A 20,157-nucleotide genomic window follows, 5' to 3' on the forward strand; every position below is an offset into this window, starting at 1 on the left:
TTTTCATTGGGCGGGGTTTTAACGTGGCGGGACCCAAACCCAGCGCACGCGAAGTTTTACGCCTTCTCACTTTAGCTCGCTCCCAAACGGGTGTTTGGTTGCTACCAAGAGGATACGTGGATATAAATATCCGGACGTTGTGAGCTGCGATTTGAACCGTACGCACAAGAATCGCTTCTGGCCACTCCCAGGTGAACCCTATACTATTCAAAATTTTAATTTTTTAATTTAAATTTTCAATTGTGAGCTGTGCGACTGATTTTAAATACATAATAAAATGAAAAAGAATTACGAGCGGTGTGTTGTGTTTGGCAAGAGCCAGGACAACAAACTTGAGCGTTATTTTAAACTTCCGAATTGTCAAGTGAAGCGACAAAGGTGGCAAATTGTTGCGATGTTTCATTAGGAGAATCTTCACGTGAGCGCGAAAACCATTTTGGTGCCAGAGACTTTATTTGTTACCCATCGCAGCCGAGTATTTCTAAGCGGCCCAGGTGCAGGATTTATCATACCGAATAAGAAGAGAAAATCTCCCACTGATATACATGGATAGACCAAGTTTCAAATGGAGGTCTGATAAAACCTATACCAGAATTCCTTGTTGAAGTAAAGAGACTGGAAGTAATCTTCTTCTTATATATATAAAAATGAAATGTTTTCCGTATGACGGCGATGCCTGATCAAACGGCTGAACCTATTTCAATTCTGTAAAAAGTACTTTTTTGGACCTTCTGTGTGGAAGGTTTTTCGATTTAAAAAAATTTTTAACTTTTTGTTGTTGCCGAAAAATGACGTGTGCTGAGACGTCACGATTTCACAATTTCATAGAGTTTTCTGTACATTAAATGTCACTAAACTACTAAACGGCTAGCTCGATTTGGTTCATATTTGGAACATCTGTCAGCACCTAGAAAATAAATATTCTCACCAAAAATGCGCTCGCTAGGTGGCGCTAGGGTCGGAATATTCCTAAAAACTGTATTTTCTTGCCAATTGAAAATAAATATTGGGACTAAAAATGTACACGATAGGTGGCATTGTGGACGAGATATTCTTAAAATTCTTATACACTGGGATAATGATAGATAGCTACTATATATTTGTCGAAGTATGTATGTATGTGCCAGGTTGCAGCCTAAACGGATGGACAGAATCAAATGAAATTTTGGCAGAGTATTGCTATCACACCTGGGCTTATAATAGGAAGAAACAAGTAAGAGCAGCCCTGTCTTCGGCTATACCGAAGGCTTCATACCTTTCATGAACATCTGCAAATTTTACTTTGACAGATTACTGCTTTTGAATACATCTGCATACATCGATAGAGGAGTTACATACCTATATAAAAAATCGCATCTGAACAATCAGACGTATGGAAGATATACCTTATATTAGCACCAATCTAAGTGATTTTCACTGCTATGTGATCGGTATGTAACCCGGTAACACAATTTATTGGGTTTAGTTTCCTACATAAAGGAGATATATCGCAAAAACTGGTATCTGAACAATCAGTGGTATAGGAGATAAAGCTTATACAGCATAGATTTTGACGATTTTCTCAGTAGACTTTGTATTATTATTTATAAAATATCTTACGAAATTTATCGGTTTTAGCTGTTCAAATAAAGGAGTTTTACAGTAAAATCCCATATCTGAACAATCAGATGTATGGAAGATATATGTTGTAGTCATCCGATCCTTGTTATTTTCACTGTAAGTATTCTGTTAATAATGAGTGAAAATGGTGCGAAATTTCATGTTCCTAGCTGCATAAATGGAGGAGATATGATAAAAGACCTCATATCTGAACAATCAGTTGTATGGGGGCTACAGGTTATAGTGACCCGATCTTTGTTATTTTCACTGTAAGTCTTCTGTTGATAATGAGTGAAAACAGCGCGAAATTTCATGGTCCTAGCTACATAAATGGATGAATTATAACGAAAAATCTCATATCTGAACAATCAGTTGTATGGGAGCTATAGGTTATAGTGACCCGATCTTTGTAATTTTCACTGTAAGCATTCTGTTGATAATGGGTGCAAGTGCTGCGAAATTTCATGTTCGTAGCTGCGTAAATGGAGAAGTTATAACGAAAAATCTCATATCTGAACAATCAGTTGTATGGGAGCTATATGTTATAGTGGTCCGATTCTTCCGGTTCCGACAAATGATTAATACATTATAAAAATACACCCACCTACCAAATTTTATCCGGATATCTCGAAAACTGAGAGACTAGATTGCATAACAGACACACAGACGGACAGACGGACGGACGGACAGACGGACATGGCTAAATCGACTCAGCTCGACGTTCTGATCATATAAGTATACATTTTAATGGGTCTATCTCTTTTTATTCTGGTACTTACAAACATCGGACCAAACTTATAATACCATTTCATGCTCATGAAAGGTATAAAAAATGGGATTCGAGAAGGGGGCGTTGCACCTCCCATAGGCGTGAAATTTTTTATCAGCTGTAACTTCGGAAACATAAATCACATGAACTTCTAATTTGGTATGCAGACATATCTATGGTAGGTTCTTATAGTAAGCTATATATACTTGAGTTTGTAAAAAGGAGCGTGGCACATCCCATAGGCGTGAAAATTTTTATCAGCTATAACTTCGGAAACATAGGTAATTTGAACTTGAAATTTGGCTGCTATAACTTCAAAACCACAAGCCACATGAAATTGAAATTTTATATGGAGACATACATATATACGGTAGGTGCTTATATAAATATATACATGAGTTTGTAAAGGGGGCATAGCTCATCCCATATTCATGGAAATTTTATCAGCTATAACTTCAAAACCATAAGTGACATGAACTTGAAATTTGATATACAGACATATCTATGGTAGGTGCTTATAGTAAGGTATCCTTACTAATATTATAAATTTGTTACGTTTTCACGCTTTAACTACTCAACCGATTCCCAGTAAATTTTGTACACTGGGGCCATTTAGCTCAACTTAAAATATAGGATAGATTTAATCTCGATTATACGGGGCGTGGCACCTCCCATAAAACGGAATTTTCATAGTGTACAGGGACTTGGCATAGATACATATACGTATATAAAAACAATTCCAGTTTCATGGAATAGGGCTGCCACCTGTTTGAAAAAATCAAATTCGACTTGAATTAAGGGAATTTTTTTTTTGAAAATTATATTAAAGAATGGATGACAAGAGGCTTAAAAAGTTGTAGTTTGAAAGGGTTGCCACCCGTTCGAAAAGCCAAATTTAAATTAATTATTCTCAAGCTATCAAAAAAATTAATATATGGGTGTCAAATGAAAGATTGCTAAGAAACCTTCAAGCTGAACATTAAACATATTACTGAGGTGTTTTACAAGCGTTGCCACCCGTTTAAAAATTAAATTCATTTAATTTAAATGAATTACTACAATATGGGTATCAATCAAGAGGTTTTTGATAAGGGTTTTAGTTCTAAACTACATGTAGGAGGGTTGCCATCTGCTTGAAAAATCAAATTCTTCTTGAATTAAAGGAATTTGATAATTGCACTCAGAAAAAAGCATTTCCTTCATCAAGAAAAAAGTATCCTTATTTTCGAGTTACTGTTTTTTCCTTAATATTACGAAAAATTTACTCAATTTCAGAAATTGTTCCGTCATTTAAAAATAGGGCGTCATTTATTTGAAGAACTAAATTTACTCAATATAAGTAATAATTTCCTCAATATAAGTAATAATTTCCTTAAACAATTTTGAATTTTGTCAGTGCTGTTAAGACAAAGTTAATTGCTTTCCTAGTAAATGTCGGTTGTGGCGTCGCGTGAAGACTACAGCTTCTGGTTCTGAGATCGCAGGTTCGAATCCGGTTGGAGGTGGGTAGAGTAAGGTAAGTCAATCATTTCAATTTAAATATTAAATATAAATTACAAATTGTAAAACTTATTTCATATATGGAAAAACCTAAATAAATACTCAAATAAAATAAAAAATAAATTAGATAAATTTGTTTTTTTAAATACAATTTAAAAAATTACAATAAAAAAATAAAAATAAAAATAAAAAAATATTTAAAAAAATTTCCTGCTCTGGGACTCGGAACCACGCATCTCTCGACTAGTACTCCAGAGCTTTGCTCTGTCAGCCATTGCCACTGTTCGAGCGCCGCGAGCAAAATGGCATACTTCACTGGGGATGAAACGGCAAGTAAAACTAAAAACTAAGGAATTGTGTTTTCTTGTGTTTTAAACTGAGTCAAATCGTTTACTCACATTAAGGCAGCTCGTCATTGGAGCCATTTCAAGGTAATATTTCCTTAAAATAATATACTTTTTTCCTAGCATCAAGGAAGGTTTTTTCAGAGTGTGGAATATGTATCTCAATATGGACGTCAGACAAGAAGGATTTAATAGGGTTTAGTAAGAAAATAATTCGAAAAGGGTTGCCACCTGTTTTAAAACTCGAGTTTAAATTAGAAATGTTCAGCTTAAACATGTAGGGTTTTCCAAAGTTTGAAGAGGGTTGCCACCTGTTATAAATCTAAATTCAAATACAATTATATTATAAGTTAAATGAGTTATTACAATCTATGATTTAATCGGAAGAGTCTTGAAAAGGCTTTACTTCTATGCGACATATGAATAGCGGGGACTCCACATGTTTGAAAATTTAAATTCAACTTGGATTATAGGAATTAACGGTATATAAGTAAAATTCAAAATTTTCAATCATTTCAATGAGTTATTATAATATGGGAATCAATCGAAATGAACTACATGTACATAAGTATGAAAAAGTATCACAAGAGATAGGTTTAAGATAGTTTTAGTATGAGAATATTTTGAAGATATTAAAAATAATTTTATCGCCTGATTTTCGCATATTTTAAGTATATTGTGTTTAATTAAAATAAATTACATCTAATGTAGCACGTAGAAATTTCATACACTCAGAGAAGCGGGTGAGAGCGAGAGAACCGAGTACGGGAACGCTTTCTGGTAAATTCCTGTAAATTCATGCAACTCCTTGTGAGTTAGGGAACGCATTTATTAATAACGGAACAAGATTTGTAGTACAGAAAGTGATGATCAGCATATATTAGTTGAAGCACGATAAAGCTTAAAGTAGGGCCCACAAGGATGCCTTAATTTAAACAGAAAGAAACTGTATGCTGAATTACTGTTTACACGAACGACGTCGGGTGCTCTAGTAGTAATAATATAAATTCAAAACCATGTCATATGAAACTGAAATTTGGTACGCAGACGTATCTATGGCAGGTGCTTATAGTAAGGTATACATAAATGGTTTTGTAAAAGGGGGCGTGGCACATCCCATAGGCGTGGAAATTTTAGCAGCTATAACTTCAAAACCATAAGTCACATGAAACTGACATTTTTTTTGTATGGAGACATACATATATACGGTAGGTGCTTATCTATATATATAAAACAAAGTCGTGTTAGTTACACCATTTATAACTCAAAACGGCTGGACCGATTTTTATGATATTTGTTTGCTGAATTTGTCTACCTTCCGAATAGCAGAATAAGTTTTAAAACAATCGCTAGGTAGCGCTGGAGTCGAGTTATTAGTAAAACCAGTATTTATGGCCCGATTCGCCCCATATTTGAGATATCTATTGACAACAGGAAAAACAATACCATTGCAAAAAATAAGAGCCGCCAGGTGGCGCTGGGGTCGAGTTATTACTAAAAATCGTGTTTATGGTCCGATTATCCTCAGAGTCAAAATATGTATTGATAACAGGAAAAAGAATTCTTTCGAAAAAAAATTGGCGCCAGGTGGCGCTGAAATTAAATTATGTATATGTAACTAAAAATCGTATTTATGCTCGAATTTATTTAATTATCGAAATATATGAATTCACATATCGATGATCCTCTGCAATAACGACACAACTCAAAATTCGAAAAATCAAATCCTTTATTACTTTTAAGAGGCTCATGTCTCTAATCCTTGGCTAACCCATGTCTAATCCTAACTAAAGGAAGTACTAAAGATTATACATGAATAAGACAACGATTAAAGACATGAGTCACTTAACAATAGTATGAGTTTTTATTTTTTGAATTTTGAATTGTGTCGTTTTTGTAAAGGACCATCGATATATTTATGACAGGAATGACATATGTATGTATACTTTTGCAAAAAACTGAAATTTAGTCGGAAACCGCCGTTTACGAACAGCTGTTCCTTATATCTATATCTATCTATACTAATTATGTAAAGAGAAGAAGAAGAAGGTAATTTCGCGAACGGCTCGTACGATTTTCATGAAATTTTGTATATAAGTAGCTTTCAGCAACCAGCATGTTTTAGGCCAAAAAAAATTTACTTTTTTCGGGTAGGTTGATTGACTAGGGACCGATCTATTCGAAAAAATCTTATTATGGTCCGATTTGCTTAACATTTGGTGCGTAGGTAGCTTTTTACCTAGATTAGCATATAGGATCCTGTTTTTTGCGGTAAGTAGACCAGGAACCGATTTACTCGAAAAATCGTATTTATCGTCCGATTTGCTTAAAATTTGGTACGTAGGTTGCTTTTTACCTAGATTAGCATATAGGATCCTGTTTTTTGCGGTAAGTAGACCAGGAACCGATTTACTCGAAAAATCGTATTTATCGTCCGATTTGCTTAAAATTTGGTACGTAGGTTGCTTTTTACCTAGATTAGGATATAGGATTCTTTTTTCGGTAAGTGGACCAGGGGCCATTTGAAAAAATTGTATTTATGGTGAGATTTGCTTGAAGTTTAGTACGTAGGTAGCTTTTTGCCTCGATAACATATAGGATACTTTTTTCAGGTAGGTGGACTAGGGACCGATCTATTCGAAAAAAATCTTATTTATGGTCCGATTTGCTTGAAATTTGGGCCGCAGGTAGCTTTTTGCCGAGATTAGCATATAATATCTTTTTTTCCGGATTTCGAAAAAATTTTCTTTATGTTCTGATTTGCTTGAAATTTGGGGCATAGGTAGCTTATTAGCCGGGTTAACATATTGAATACTTTTTTTTGATATGTGGACCAGGGACAGATCTATTCGAAAAAAATGTACATATGGTCCGTGTATGAGAAAATACCGAATTAGCAAGTAAGCGGGCCGAATTCTTACTGCCCTTTTAACTCAGTCACTTTATTTCCAATAATTATATTCAAGTTCACAAGGAGCGGTACTTATATAAAAACTGTAACAATATGTTAATGATGATGAAGGTATGCACATACATATGTACACTTGTAGCTATGTATGTATGTATGTACCTTATGTATGAGCAATGCGAACCATACGTATATAGCATATAAGTAAAGGCATGCATCTAAAATGATGTGCACATATTATACAGTTACCATATGTGATAACGTGTGTACGTACATAAAAATGTTAGGCAGTCGGCGACGTCGTCGACATACGTACATACATATGTAAATATGCGTATGCAAGTAGCAGCATGCGTATATCAATGCGAAGAAATGGTATAACGCTACAATCAGGAGATTTTAGCATGACATAGGCGCCGTGTCGGTATGCTAGTAGGGGGATATACCTGGAGAAATTACCACAATCTCAAACATCCTGCCCGGCTGAAGCCGTGCGGTTCAGAATTTCTTCTTGTATTCCGGTAAGCCTTACTACCTTTTGTATTGGGCGCTGACACTGACGTTTGACGTACATGACTCCTGCCGTTAACTGGTCTCCGTTGTATTCAATCGTAATGATGTGAACAAGACCGTCGCTGCCGGGGTGGATGTCAGTGATTCGACCCAGTCGCCAGCACGCCGGGGGCAAGTTCTCATTGCTAATAAGAACTACATCATCTCGTTGTTAATTTGGTTCAGGTCTCATCCACTTACTGCGCGCTTGGAGCGAATTTAAATATTCGTTTTGCCAACGACGCCAGAAATTTTCGAACATCCTTTGCAAGCGTTGCCGATAATGTAGGCGATTGTCAGGAACATCTGGTAGTGGTGGCTCAGGGCGACAGTTTAGTGGCCGGCAAATGAGGAAGTCGCCTGGCGTTAGAGCTAGGCCACCTTCTGGATCATCGTATAATGCTAACAGTGGCCGTGAATTAAGGCATGCTTCCATCTTCGTTAGCAGCGTCAGAAGCTTGTTATAGCGCAATGAATGACGGCCCATAATGCGCAGTAAATGCTTCTTAGCTGAGCGAACAGCAGCCTCCCAGATTCCTCCATGGTGCGGTGCGGACGGAGCAATGAATTTCCATTGCGTCCCTACTTGAGCAACGTGCTGTTGGGCATATGTGGATACCCATGCGTGAAAATCCTCACGCATTTGCCTTTCGGCCCCCACGAACTGAGTGCCGTTGTCACTAAAGAGCTTGGCACAAATACCGCGACGACTGACGAAGCGATCGTAAATCTATGAAGGACCTGGCACTCAAATCTTCAGCAAGCTCTATATGGACTGCTCGTGAAGCCATGCACACGAATATAGCTGCGTAAGTTTTTGTGGTTGCCGTTGATCTCTTTCCACCTATGCGTATATGAAACGGCCAGGCCGCTAGTTGCAAATGGTGGCGCCACAAGTACTCGCTCTCGCGGCAACGCTGCCATTTGCTGTTGCTGAAGATTTCGTTGATGTCGCCAACACAAAGTGCATCTCCAAACATATGTCTTCACCTGTGAGCGCGCATGCATCACCCAAAACCTTCGCCGCAAGTATTGCAGCATTTGCTGGATACCGCCATGAAGACATCGATGCTGAGCATCAGCGATGAGTAAGATAGCAAAGGCACCCTTAGGGATAATCATTGGGTGTTTTTGCTCGTCGGTAATATCTGCATTTTTGAGGCGTCCACCAACTCGAAGTATACCCTCAGCATCCAAGTATGGGTTGAGTGGTAAGACATGACTTCGACTATCGAGCCTGTTTAACAGTCACAAGCAGGGCCCATTCGTATTCCTCGGCTGCCATAACTTTAGCTCTCTGACCCCTGAACGAAGGCAGAAAGCGTCTCAGTCGCGCAGTTGTGTTCAGGACAGCGAGCTAGTGTACTAAACTTTTCAATAAGAGGTATTCGGTAGCCATATTCGGACGTCATAAGCAATTGATGATCAGAGCGAATAGCGACTAATGTACGTAAAGGATGGCACTCCACAGCGTGTGCCTGCTGTTGATCCTCAGTAAATTTTGGGACGGTTGCATCGTCTCCATAGCGCAGTTGGCAAGAAGGCGGACCTGTCCACCATAATGGATGATTCTGAAGAGATGTGGGCAGAGATCCCCGACTCGCACAATCAGCCGGATTGAACTCGGAGCGAATGTGGCGCCAACTTCTAACATCTGTGTTGGCCTGTATAAAGGCAACGCGGTTAGCGACGACTTGCTTTAACGACCATGGTGGCTTGCGAATCCAGTGGAGCGCTATGGTGGAATCACTCCAGAGTGTATAAGGTACGTTCTCGAGACGTAGCGCCCGACGAACATTACGTAGAGTTACTACAAGTAGGTGTGCCGCACAAAGCTCTAAGCGAGGAATCGTAATTTCCTTCACCGGGTCCACCTTAGTTTTTGCGGTAACAAGGGCCATTTGGGTATCGCCCTCTGCAGAGATGCTACTTACGTAGATAACTGCAGCGTAGGCCTTTGAGCTGGCATCACAGAACCCATGAAGTGTTACAGGTGAAGATGATGACATGCGTAACCAACGGGGTACACGGATAAGCGCCAATTCGCGAAGGCCGTTGTGGAATACGTGCCATTGATCCCGCAGCTCTGCAGGTAACGGAGTATCCCATTTAAGGTCTGCCTTCCACAGCGTCTGAAAAAAATGTTTGCCAGGACAATAACTGGCGCCAGCAGACCAATCGGGTCGTACAACTTAGCTACATCACTTAAAACGGTGCGCTTTGTGGGTGACGTATGTGATTCTGCAACGCTCACCTTAAAAAGTAAGTGGTCGCTTAGAGGATTCCAATGCAAGCCTAAAACGGTAGCATCGGAGCCACATAATTTAATTTCAGTGGTTGACCACTCTGGGTCGGTGACAGCTGCAAGTGTCATTGCGCAGTTCGAGCTCCATTTGTCAAGAATGAAGTGACCTTGCCGAAGGATCGCATCGACATCATAGGCACGGTGAACAGCGTCATCAGGGGAATCGAAACTTTCCAGGTAGTCGTCAACATAAAACCCAACGAGGATACTATTTTTCGCTACCACTGCCCGGCTGGCGTTTTCAACTATTTCGTAGTTATCTACCGCACATTGACGGATCGCATTGTACGGCCCACTTGTCATACCATACGTTACTGTTGCCAACTCAAAGATACGCAGTGGTTGGATTGGAGACTCTCGCCACAAGATACGTTGCCATTTGCGATGTCGACCTGCCGAAACATTTTTTTAACATCAGCCGTTACTGCGATCCGATAGCGGCGGAATCGATGAATAATGTCGATCAGATTATCTTGAAGCTGTGGGCCCGGAAACTGTGTGTCATTCAGAGACACCCCATTTGTTGTTTTGCAGGATGCGTTGAATACTACGCGAAATTTCCCCGTCACCGCATGATGGGGAATATAATAGCACTGCGTTGAGTCAAAAGAGTCATAGTCGACTGCGTTCATATGACCAAGTGCTATGTGTTCTTGCATGAACGTTGTATAGTTCTTGCGAAGCTCAGAGTCGCCGGCTAACCTTCGCTCAACGTGAAAAAATTGACGTCGCGCTGCTTGAAAGGAGTCTCCTAAAGTTGGCGCGTCTGGACGAAATGGGATCTGTACGCTATAGCAGCCATCTTCTGTGCGCCGTACAGTGTCGATGAAAATTCGTTCGCATGGGTCTGTCAAGAGATCATTTTTAGGCAAAATCCCCTCAACCTTCCACAATTTCAACAGTAGCTGCTCACTGATGCATGTTCTGGTAGTTAGAGTGCACTTCGTATCATTTGATGTGTTGACCGTTGCGGGCCGAACACAACCCAACCGAGGCGGGTACGGAGCGCGCACGGATCGTCGGGGGGTCACGCAGCAATTCCATCGGCAATCAATGAGGGCCAAATATCAGCGCCAATAAGTAAATCGATTTTGTCAGGTGTACCGAATGTTGAATCGGCTAATTGGAGACCTGAGATGTGATCCCAGGCGATTGTGTCAACCTTGGACGCAGGTGTTGGTTTAGTGATCGTCTGCAGAATATAGACTTCAAATTGCAGAGAAAATGTCTCGTCAATGGCGGATCGCATTTGAACCGCTGTGGTACCCTTAGTGTATGCAGATGCACTTGAACCTATCCCCTCCACACGTATCTCACCGAAGGTTCTGCGAAGGTTGAGAAGCTTAAACATGGATTCACTGAGAAAGCTCACCTGAGATCCGATGTCGCATAATGCACGGCATTTGTGCAGCTGTCCATAACGATCCGAAAGTAGCACTCTGGCCGTTGCAAGTAAGATGGTCCGGTCACCCTGGACAACGAATGACTGGACCTCATCCATCTGTCATTGATTACGTGAATACACTTGTGGTCCTGCAGAGCTAGGGGGCGCCACAGTGTGTGAATTAGATGATGATGTAGGACTAACTGCTGTTGCGGGTGCTGACGGTGAGGCGCATGTATTTACTTGACTAACCATGTGCGTGGTGTCTGCACTGCGACAGAGGAGCGTGTTGTGTTTCTGCTGGCAACCGGAACACACACCAGAGGAGCACTGACGAACGGTATGCCCCGATCGAAGACAATTAAAACCTACTGCTAGGCGCTTAACAACTTCCCAGCGTTCCTGTACTTGCAGGTTGTGAAAACGTTGGCACTTCATGAGACGGTGGTTGCCCGAGCACTGTGGGCAAGTAACATCTGCAGCCGTTGTACTTGCGGAAGATGCTGACTTTGCGGATGCATCATGCGCCTTGACTGTACGAGAGGCTATACGACGCGACGAGTGTTGAATGCTTACGGACCGTGGGGTGGAGCTTATGTTGTTGGCACGTCGCTCAATAAAGATTAATAAGTCTTCTAGCTTCGGTATATTGACGGTTACAAGACTCATACCCCATTCGTCTCGTGTTACTGTCGGTAGTTTCGGAAAAATTACGGGAACTGCTATTGCATCCGAGTGCTTCACGGGAACGTCCATGACGGCAAGGGCACGGAATTAATTGCGCACACAATCAACGATGGTCCGCAGCGCAAGTGGAGTCTCGGCTGGGTTCTCTGGTAGATCAAGAAAGCTCTGTACATGCGTCTCAGACAATAGGCGGGGATTATCGTAGCGGCGCTTCAACTCAGACCATACTTCCTCGTAGCCGCCAGTATACAACCCACCAATCATCGGAACATTCTCTTGGTCGACGCACTGCCGCAGCTTGCCCAATTTGTAGGATCGATCAAAATCTGTTCGGCTATGAACCATTGCCTCGAATAGGTCTTTAAAGGCCAACCAATTTGTAGGCTTCCCGTCGAATTTGGGAATTGATACAGGGTCCAGGCGCATGTCAGCCATTTGGTTGGTGATGGAAGTCGTGGCATTAACTGCCTTCTGGGAAGGCATACGGCGCTGTAATGTGATGCATATTGTGGTATACATCGCCTCCGTTGAAGCAAACAACTCGTCATGTGCTGAAACCTCATCTGCCTCTGCCTTGCCGACCAGATCGAAATGATGTTGTACAAACCGATCAAAGTGTTGATTTACTCGGCTAAGTAAAACCTCACACTCCACCTTATCCGGATCGAAATTTTCGTCCTGGACTTCTTTCCCGAGGCGCAAAATTGAAGCATGTGCCGAAGCACGTAATTTTAATGCAGCCATTACATTACACGGGATTCAAGTGATCGCGGTTCCTCACAGGAGGCACCAAAAAATGTATGAGAAAATACCGAATGAGCAAGTAAGCGGACCGAATTCTTACTGCCCTTTTAACTCAGTCACTTTATTTCCAATAATAATATTCAAGTTCACAAGGAATGGTACTTATATAAAAACTGTAACAATATATTAATGATAATGTAGGTATGCACATACATATGTACACTTGTAGCTATGTATGTATGTACCTTATGTATGAGCAATGCGAACCATACGTATATAGCAGATAAGTAAAGGCATGCATCTAAAATGATGTGTACATATTATGCAGTTACCATATGTGATAACGTGTGTACGTACATAAAAATTTTATGCAGTCGGCGACGTCGTCGACATAAGTACATACATATGTATATATGCGTATGCAAGTAGCAGCATGCGTATATCAATGCGAAGAAATGGTATAACGCTACAATCAGGCGATTTTAGCATGACATAGGCGCCGTGTCGGTATGCTAGTAGGGGGATACACCTGGAGAAATTACCACAATCTCAAACATTCCGTTTTTCTTGAAATTCGGTACACGTATTATAGATATACATAAAACAGAATTGAATGATTGTTTTACAGTTGGAAAGGCGTTTTAAGGCGCCACAAAGCAATCGGGTATTGGCTATTTACGTATACATATTTAATATCTATTCCAATTATATAAGAGAAGTCCCCTATTTTTATAAGAGGTTATCTCGCAAACGGCTGTACCGATTTCTTTGAAATTGTGGACCCCTTTTGGTTATAGGCCGATAATAAATTTCGTCCCCATATAAATCGACCGCCTATCTCTGGAAGTATTTGTGGTAGAGTCCTGGAACTTGATATGGTATCACTCCCATACTCATGAAGAAAAGTGGGCGTGGCACCTTCCAAATATACTGAAACTTTTACCTACCTGTAAATACATATATAATTCTTCGGTACGTGTGTTTGGTTCACAACTTAAACCCCCAGATGGCTCTGGAGTCGAATTATTACCAAAAATCATATTTTTGATCTGATTTGTCTCATAATAGAGATATATAGTGGTAAAGTAGTGGCAATAGTGTTGCAAAAAAGATCAGCAAGGTTGCGCTGAAATTTACTCAATTTCAAAAATTATTCCTTCATTTCAAAATAGGGCGTCATTTATTTGAAGAAGTAAATTTACTCAATGTAAGTAATAATTTTCTCAATATAAGTAATAATTTCCTAAAAAAATTTTGAATTTTGTCAGTGCTGTTAAGACAAAGTTAATTGCTTTCCTGGAAAATGTCGGTTGTGGCGTCGCGTGAAGACTACAGCTTCGGGTTCTGAGATCGCAGGTTCGAATCAGGTTGAAGGTGGCTAGAGTAAGGTAAGTGAATCATTTCAATTTAAATATTAAATATAAATTACAAATTGTAAAATTTATTTCATATATGGAAAAACCTAAATAAATACTCCAATAAAATAAAAAATAAATTATATAAATTTGTTTTTTAAATACAATTTAAAAAATTACAGTAAACAAAATATTGTAAAAAATTTCCTGCTCTGGGACTCCGAACCATGCATCTCTCGACTAGTACTCCAGAGCTTTGCTCTGTCGGCCATTGCCACTGTTCGAGCGCCGCGAGCAAAATGTCATACTTATTCCCTTCACTGGGGATGAAACGGCAAGTAAATTTTTCCTAAAAACTAAGGAATTGTGTTTTCCTTAAACTGAGTCAAATCGTTTACTCATATTAAGGCAGCCATGTCATTGGAGCGATTTCAAGGTAATATTTCCTTAGAATAATATACTATTTTCCTAGCGGCAAGGAATGTTTTTTCAGAGTGTGGAATATGTATCTCAATATGGGCGTCAGACAAGAAGGATTTAATAGGGTTTAGTAAGAAAATAATTCGAAAAGGGTTGCCAGCTGTTTTAAAACTCGAATTTAAATTAGAAATGTTCAGCTTAAACATGTAGGGTTTTCCAAAGTTTGAAGAGGGTTGCCTCCTGTTATAAATCTAAATTCAAATACAATTATATTATAAGTTAAATGAGTTATTACAATCTATGGTTTAATCGGAAGAGTCTTAAAAAGGCCTTACTACTAAGCAACATATGAATAGCGGGGACTCCACATGTTTGAAAATTTAAATTCAATTTGGATTATAGGAATTAACGGTATAAAAAGTAAAATTCAAAAATTTTCAATCATTTCAATGAACTATTATAATATGGGAATCAATCGAAATGATTTTGAAATGGCTTCATTTCTTAACTACATGTACATAAGTAGGAAAAAGTATCACAAGAGAATATTTTGAAGATATTAAAAATAATTTTATCGCCTGATTTTCGCATATTTTAAGTATATTGTGTTTAATTAAAATAAATTACATCTAATTTAGCACGTAGAAATTTCATACACTCAGAGAATCGGGTGAGAGCGAGAGAACCGAGTACGGGAACGCTTTTTGGTAAATTCCTGTAAATTCTTGCAACCTCTTGAGAGTTAGGGAACGCATTTATTAATAATGGAACAAGATTTGTAGTACAGAAAGTGATGATCAGCATANTTAGCACGTAGAAATTTCATACACTCAGAGAATCGGGTGAGAGCGAGAGAACCGAGTACGGGAACGCTTTTTGGTAAATTCCTGTAAATTCTTGCAACCTCTTGAGAGTTAGGGAACGCATTTATTAATAATGGAACAAGATTTGTAGTACAGAAAGTGATGATCAGCATATATTAGTTGAAGCACGATAAAGCTTAAAGTAGGGCCCATAAGGACGCCTTAATTTAAAGAGAAAGAAACTGTATGCTGAATTACTGTTTACCCGAACGACGGCGGGTGCTCTACTAATTATTAATAATTTTAATGGAAAATTTAGAATCGCAAAAAACAAAAGCGAAAATATTGAAGTTAAGTTCTGATTTAAATTGAGAAGAATCAAACTTTTTTTGATGTCTAATATACTTCAGAATTAGGTATTTGAGTAAAAAATAAATGCTCAAAAACATGGGGCTAGTAAAAGCAAGAAAATTGCCTAAACGATTTTATAAATGAGTGTGTTTCCTTTAGTGTGTAATTTTGTGTGTCTTCTTTGTTTACATTTTTTGACATTATAGTCAACTCGACTGAGTTGTCACTTCTACCTTGATGAATATGCCTTGACACATTTTTCCAATGCTGTCTGCTCACTATCAAAACAGAAACACAATTAATTTGAATTACTTGTTTATAAAAGTTTAGCTCATTGTCTAAAACGCGAGACAGACGGGCATGCTTATGCAGATAATCTAGCTTACAAATGCGCATAGTAATTTTGCCCTGACAGACGACAAGAATACGAGAATGATGGATCGAGTGGAGCACCGACGCTCTTACTATCGGAATACCTCTGTTATTCTTCCACTTAGACTTCTGACAATTTGCAAGCAATTTTATTGTGAATTACAGAGTAAGTATATAAATTGCCAGAAGTTTGCCTAGTGACATAATTGTTGAAACATTTTTTGCAACATAAGCGCCTCCAGACGAATCTTTAACTTCCGCCTAGACTTCTGACAATTTTTTCCCTACTTTCTTATGCTGTATTCGATTATATTGCAAATTTTCAGAACTTTACCTCGTCACTTATTTTCGCAGAAAATTGCATGTTTAACCCAACACCCTAACTTTATACTTCACGTGAGAGTTCTGACGGCCTGCCTCTCGCCTGTAAAGATCGATTTATTTTTTGACGATTTCTTCCTGCATCGATTATTTTTATTTCGATTCGATACCAGTTTATATTACAAACTTTACTTTTGATACTCAGAAATATGCAGGTTTTTATTTGTGGGATAGTTTCGATACATTTCCGATAAAAATTAGAAATTGCATCGATTTGTTCGTAGTTCGCATGGTAATTGGATCTGAATTACAAACAAATGAGGTAATTCGCTCTCAAAACTTTGTATGGCGAATTACGTAATAATTCGAAGGGTAATTGGAGTCCGAATTACGTATGAGAGAGCGAACTACGTAAGGGGTGCCGTGGGAAAGCCGTATTTTTATAATAGAAAGCCACGCTTATGCTGATACAATTTTTCAGTCAAAAATAGAATAAATCAATAAAAGTTAACGTGGTCATTCACAAACAGTTAAGCCTTTTTTCATTAGGGCAATTCATCTACACGCGTAAAAGCCTTATATCCACGTAAACCTTGTAAAATTGTTTAATTTTGTACGGAAACCCGGTTTATTTACGAGGTTTACACAGTTGCGATGCATTTACACGTTTATATGAATACCCTGATTGTTTCTTTGTTTAACATTTTTTCATGTTGATTATCGAATAATCTGATCGGGGACAAATATTTTTATGTGCAGTAGGTAGAATTCGGAGAACCTGTAACGTCATCAGCGTTTTTCGATTTTAGTTTCTGTAATTCATTTTTAATCGTTTCTTCTGTGACTGGCCAGATATACATTTTATCAATGCGCTTGCGCAATATTCCAGGGACTGAAAATAACTGTTATTTTTAACTTGGTCTAAATTCCGAAATAAAAGTAAATAATAATAATAATAATAAAAGTAAATAAAAAAGAAAAAATTAAACGAATTTGGTATCATATGAAAGAGGACTGAAATAGCTTTGAAACAGAAATAACGAACGAAGGTCGCCACCTCTATTTATATATTTTTATTACAATCTTATACTAAAGAAATTCATATACCTGACCCAAGGCTTTGTTCTGTGGTAATTAATTAACATTTTTATTGAAATAAGTGGCCTTCCTCGTTTAGACATTTCAGATTTAATGCTATTTAAATCCATTTCATTTGATATCAAAATCGTTTAATTTGGATAAGCGGTTTGTTTATTATCCGGAAAGAACTTTTATTTCGGAATAAAAAATATTTGGCAAAAGTACCGCATTGATTATTGCGAATGCGAAAGCGAATGTTAAAATTAATGCGGAAGCTTATTTGGATCGTATAAAAAATTTAAAAAGGGAAAATAGCACTTCGATTGGAAATGCCCCATTTAAGATTGCGATCCAAAAATTATTTGATAATTTTTTGAAGACGCTCAAAAGAGACGTCACAAATTTATATTTATTTTGCATTATACTAAAGTCAACTTTTACTTTAGCTGTTATTTCTTATTGCCAGGTATATGGATGTATTTAGATATTATTTATAAGCTTATATTATAATAAAGCACTAAGTTTGAGTTACACTTTTGGCGAGCTAAAGCATTTGCACAAAAGCCATGCTAAGTAAAGATCCTGCAGCCAGACCCAAACTTAAGCTTGCCGCCATAATCGAAGACGCCATCTCTTTTTCATGTTGCATGACCGATCTGCAATTATTGATATTTTTACGGTTAATTTTTTTATATGGGCATATTTCAACGAACTCAAAATTACCTAGGAGCCATAATTAAACATATATTGGCCAGATAACCATTAGTTATACCAAAAGTAATAATCATTATCATAAATGCTGCATCTGTATGTACAAGAATGGGTAAAAAATAATGTACATTACTATTTGCACAAAGAAAAAGCGGAACGTATAGCAGGCGTATCACAGTCATCAAAATAACAGTATGTGGGTTATCACGCGGCTAAAGAAGATTATTAACAGTTAATAAGTAGAACGCTGTATTTATTTAACCATTATTAACTCACTCTTTCCCACAATCCCGCCAGTATTCGACCAAAGTAGTCTCCAGAATTGAAAAAAAGATAATTGATTACTGGTATGTAGTAAATATCTGGAAAACACAATTTATTAATTAAAGTGTAACAACGTACTGCAAAAACTTACCATTCCAAGCATGTCCTCTGCCATAATTTTCCGATTGCATTAGTACTGTAACTGATGGATAAATCGAAAGTGTAGTTGCGAATAGTAGGCATATGTTGACTGCTTCAATGAAAATTTTAGCAAAGACTTCCTTTACATTCGGCTCCGATTGCACTACAATATCAGCACTGCGACTATGGGAAGGTATATCGGCCAATATTTTATACTTGTCCCCACCCTCAAAATAGTATATGAAAAATGGCTGACGCGACATAATCACAAAACAAATTATGGATAGTAATACCAAAGCACTACCAATAATGAAATATATCAAAGCAGTAACATTAGGAGGGGCACCGAATGCTAATACTAAAACAAAAGCTAGCGCGGAGAGTATACCGCCCAAAGCCTGACCACTCACCAGAGCGGTCATGTAATGTGATGGAAAGAGTCCAGCAACACCGAATACTCCCCCTGACATTACGGCCGATGACACTACAGAAGAAAAAAGTATGTCACATATTCAATTCTATTTATAAAACTCGGCCTTACTTACCGTTAATGATGACTACAGTGAGAAGTGTGATAAGAAAAAACTGTTCTTGCCATTGGTCTGTGTTAACTTCCACAAAGCTTGCCGTTACAATGAATATTCCTAAAATCATAAACAATGCTCCGAGCATTTTTACTTTCAAAGAGATACAGTGCCCATAAACAGCGTTCAGTATGAGAAATGTTGTGCCTGAAATAGATGCAGCGAGTGTAAGATCACTGGTAAAGCTTTTTTGCATAGGGGTCAGATCCGGCGTCGCAGTGTTAGCAGTGACAGTGGTGTTTCTGAATTTATACATCCAATACTAAAAGGCAGAAATAAAGAATTCTGTGTTTTGAGAAGTATTAAATTATTATTTGGTTAATCTAACCAGACATTTTGATATAAATCATGGTAAATTATTGCAGCTATTATCTTCCCAGAGATGAAAAACATCACGGTTGCCCACACTAATAGTAGGGGAGCCCAAGAGGGGATTCGGGGATTTACTCGAGCGCGTCAGGTTTACATATGGGGGATACCCTGTATTCTGTTGAGTACCTCTGCCAAATTTAAGCCATCTGTGTAGATCCGCGCGCATAGGACAGCTAATCAGAATAGTAAAAAAAAATTTATAGGTGGATTTACTCGAGCGCGTCAGATTAAGAAATGGTGGGTTAATCACATTCTGAAAAGTGTGCATTTTAATAATCTGACGATCTGAGCGTGACGCAAGGGATTGGGAGGGTCGCAAACTTGCAAAAAAATAAATTACCTTAACATTCTCAAGCGCGGTCAGTTTTTTTTTATTTTAAAGCAAGTAGCTCAAGGATAACGGGAAGTATATAATCTGACGGTTTCCGCAAGCCGGAGTATCGAAAATCGCCAACAAAGTTTAGCACGTGCACCTGCTGTTTTTTAAAACTACTACAACTTTTTCTACGAAATTTGTTATTTTTTGATTTGTTTGCTGTTTTCCGTTCTATTATATGTCACAAAGATATCACTGTAGTATACCGGGTGCGG

General features: G+C 38.4%; 2 protein-coding genes and 1 pseudogene across 3 annotated transcripts; all 3 read right to left on the reverse strand.

Moving 5' to 3' along the window:
* Positions 1–7,088: 7,088 nt before the first annotated feature.
* Positions 7,089–8,335, reverse strand: LOC108362075 (uncharacterized; annotated as a pseudogene).
* Positions 8,336–11,481: 3,146 nt separating this feature from the next.
* Positions 11,482–12,117, reverse strand: LOC108362077 (uncharacterized). Its single transcript, XM_017614915.1, has one exon. The coding sequence runs from the start codon at positions 12,115–12,117 to the stop codon at positions 11,482–11,484; it is 636 nt and encodes a 211-aa protein (XP_017470404.1).
* Positions 12,118–17,852: 5,735 nt separating this feature from the next.
* Positions 17,853–19,740, reverse strand: Ent1 (Equilibrative nucleoside transporter 1). 2 transcript variants are annotated; one of them, XM_017614913.1, is made up of 7 exons: positions 19,523–19,739; positions 19,156–19,456; positions 19,021–19,094; positions 18,621–18,861; positions 18,482–18,567; positions 18,218–18,417; positions 17,946–18,150 (listed from the first exon to the last, which is right to left on the reverse strand). In XM_017614913.1, exons 2-7 carry the CDS (start codon positions 19,448–19,450, stop codon positions 18,039–18,041), a joined length of 1,008 nt encoding a protein of 335 aa, XP_017470402.1. In that variant the 5' UTR covers positions 19,451–19,456; positions 19,523–19,739; the 3' UTR covers positions 17,946–18,038. The 2 variants fall into 2 exon arrangements, with proteins under 2 accessions (XP_017470401.1, XP_017470402.1); XM_017614912.1 differs by having other exon boundaries at positions 17,853–18,150; positions 18,621–19,094; positions 19,523–19,740.
* Between the last annotated feature and the right edge of the window lie 417 nt (positions 19,741–20,157).

The sequence above is a fragment of the Rhagoletis zephyria genome, unplaced genomic scaffold, assembly GCF_001687245.7.
Source record: "Rhagoletis zephyria isolate East Lansing unplaced genomic scaffold, Rhagoletis_zephyria_1.1 Rzeph_scaffold_00924, whole genome shotgun sequence".
Taxonomy (NCBI): domain Eukaryota; kingdom Metazoa; phylum Arthropoda; class Insecta; order Diptera; family Tephritidae; genus Rhagoletis; species Rhagoletis zephyria.

What these genes read in the sequence shown, in the direction of transcription:
- LOC108362077 (XM_017614915.1), bottom strand. Translation starts at nt 12,117, where the DNA reads ATGGACGTTCCCGTGAAGCACTCGGATGCAATAGCAGTTCCCGTAATT.
- Ent1 (XM_017614912.1), bottom strand. Translation starts at nt 19,450, where the DNA reads ATGTATAAATTCAGAAACACCACTGTCACTGCTAACACTGCGACGCCG. An exon ending in CACTGTAGTCATCATTAACG is followed by an intron (nt 19,095 to 19,155) that starts GTAAGTAAGGCC and finishes TTTCTTCTGTAG; the next exon opens with TGTCATCGGCCGTAATGTCA. An exon ending in TGTTTAATTATGGCTCCTAG is followed by an intron (nt 18,151 to 18,217) that starts GTAATTTTGAGT and finishes CAATAATTGCAG; the next exon opens with ATCGGTCATGCAACATGAAA.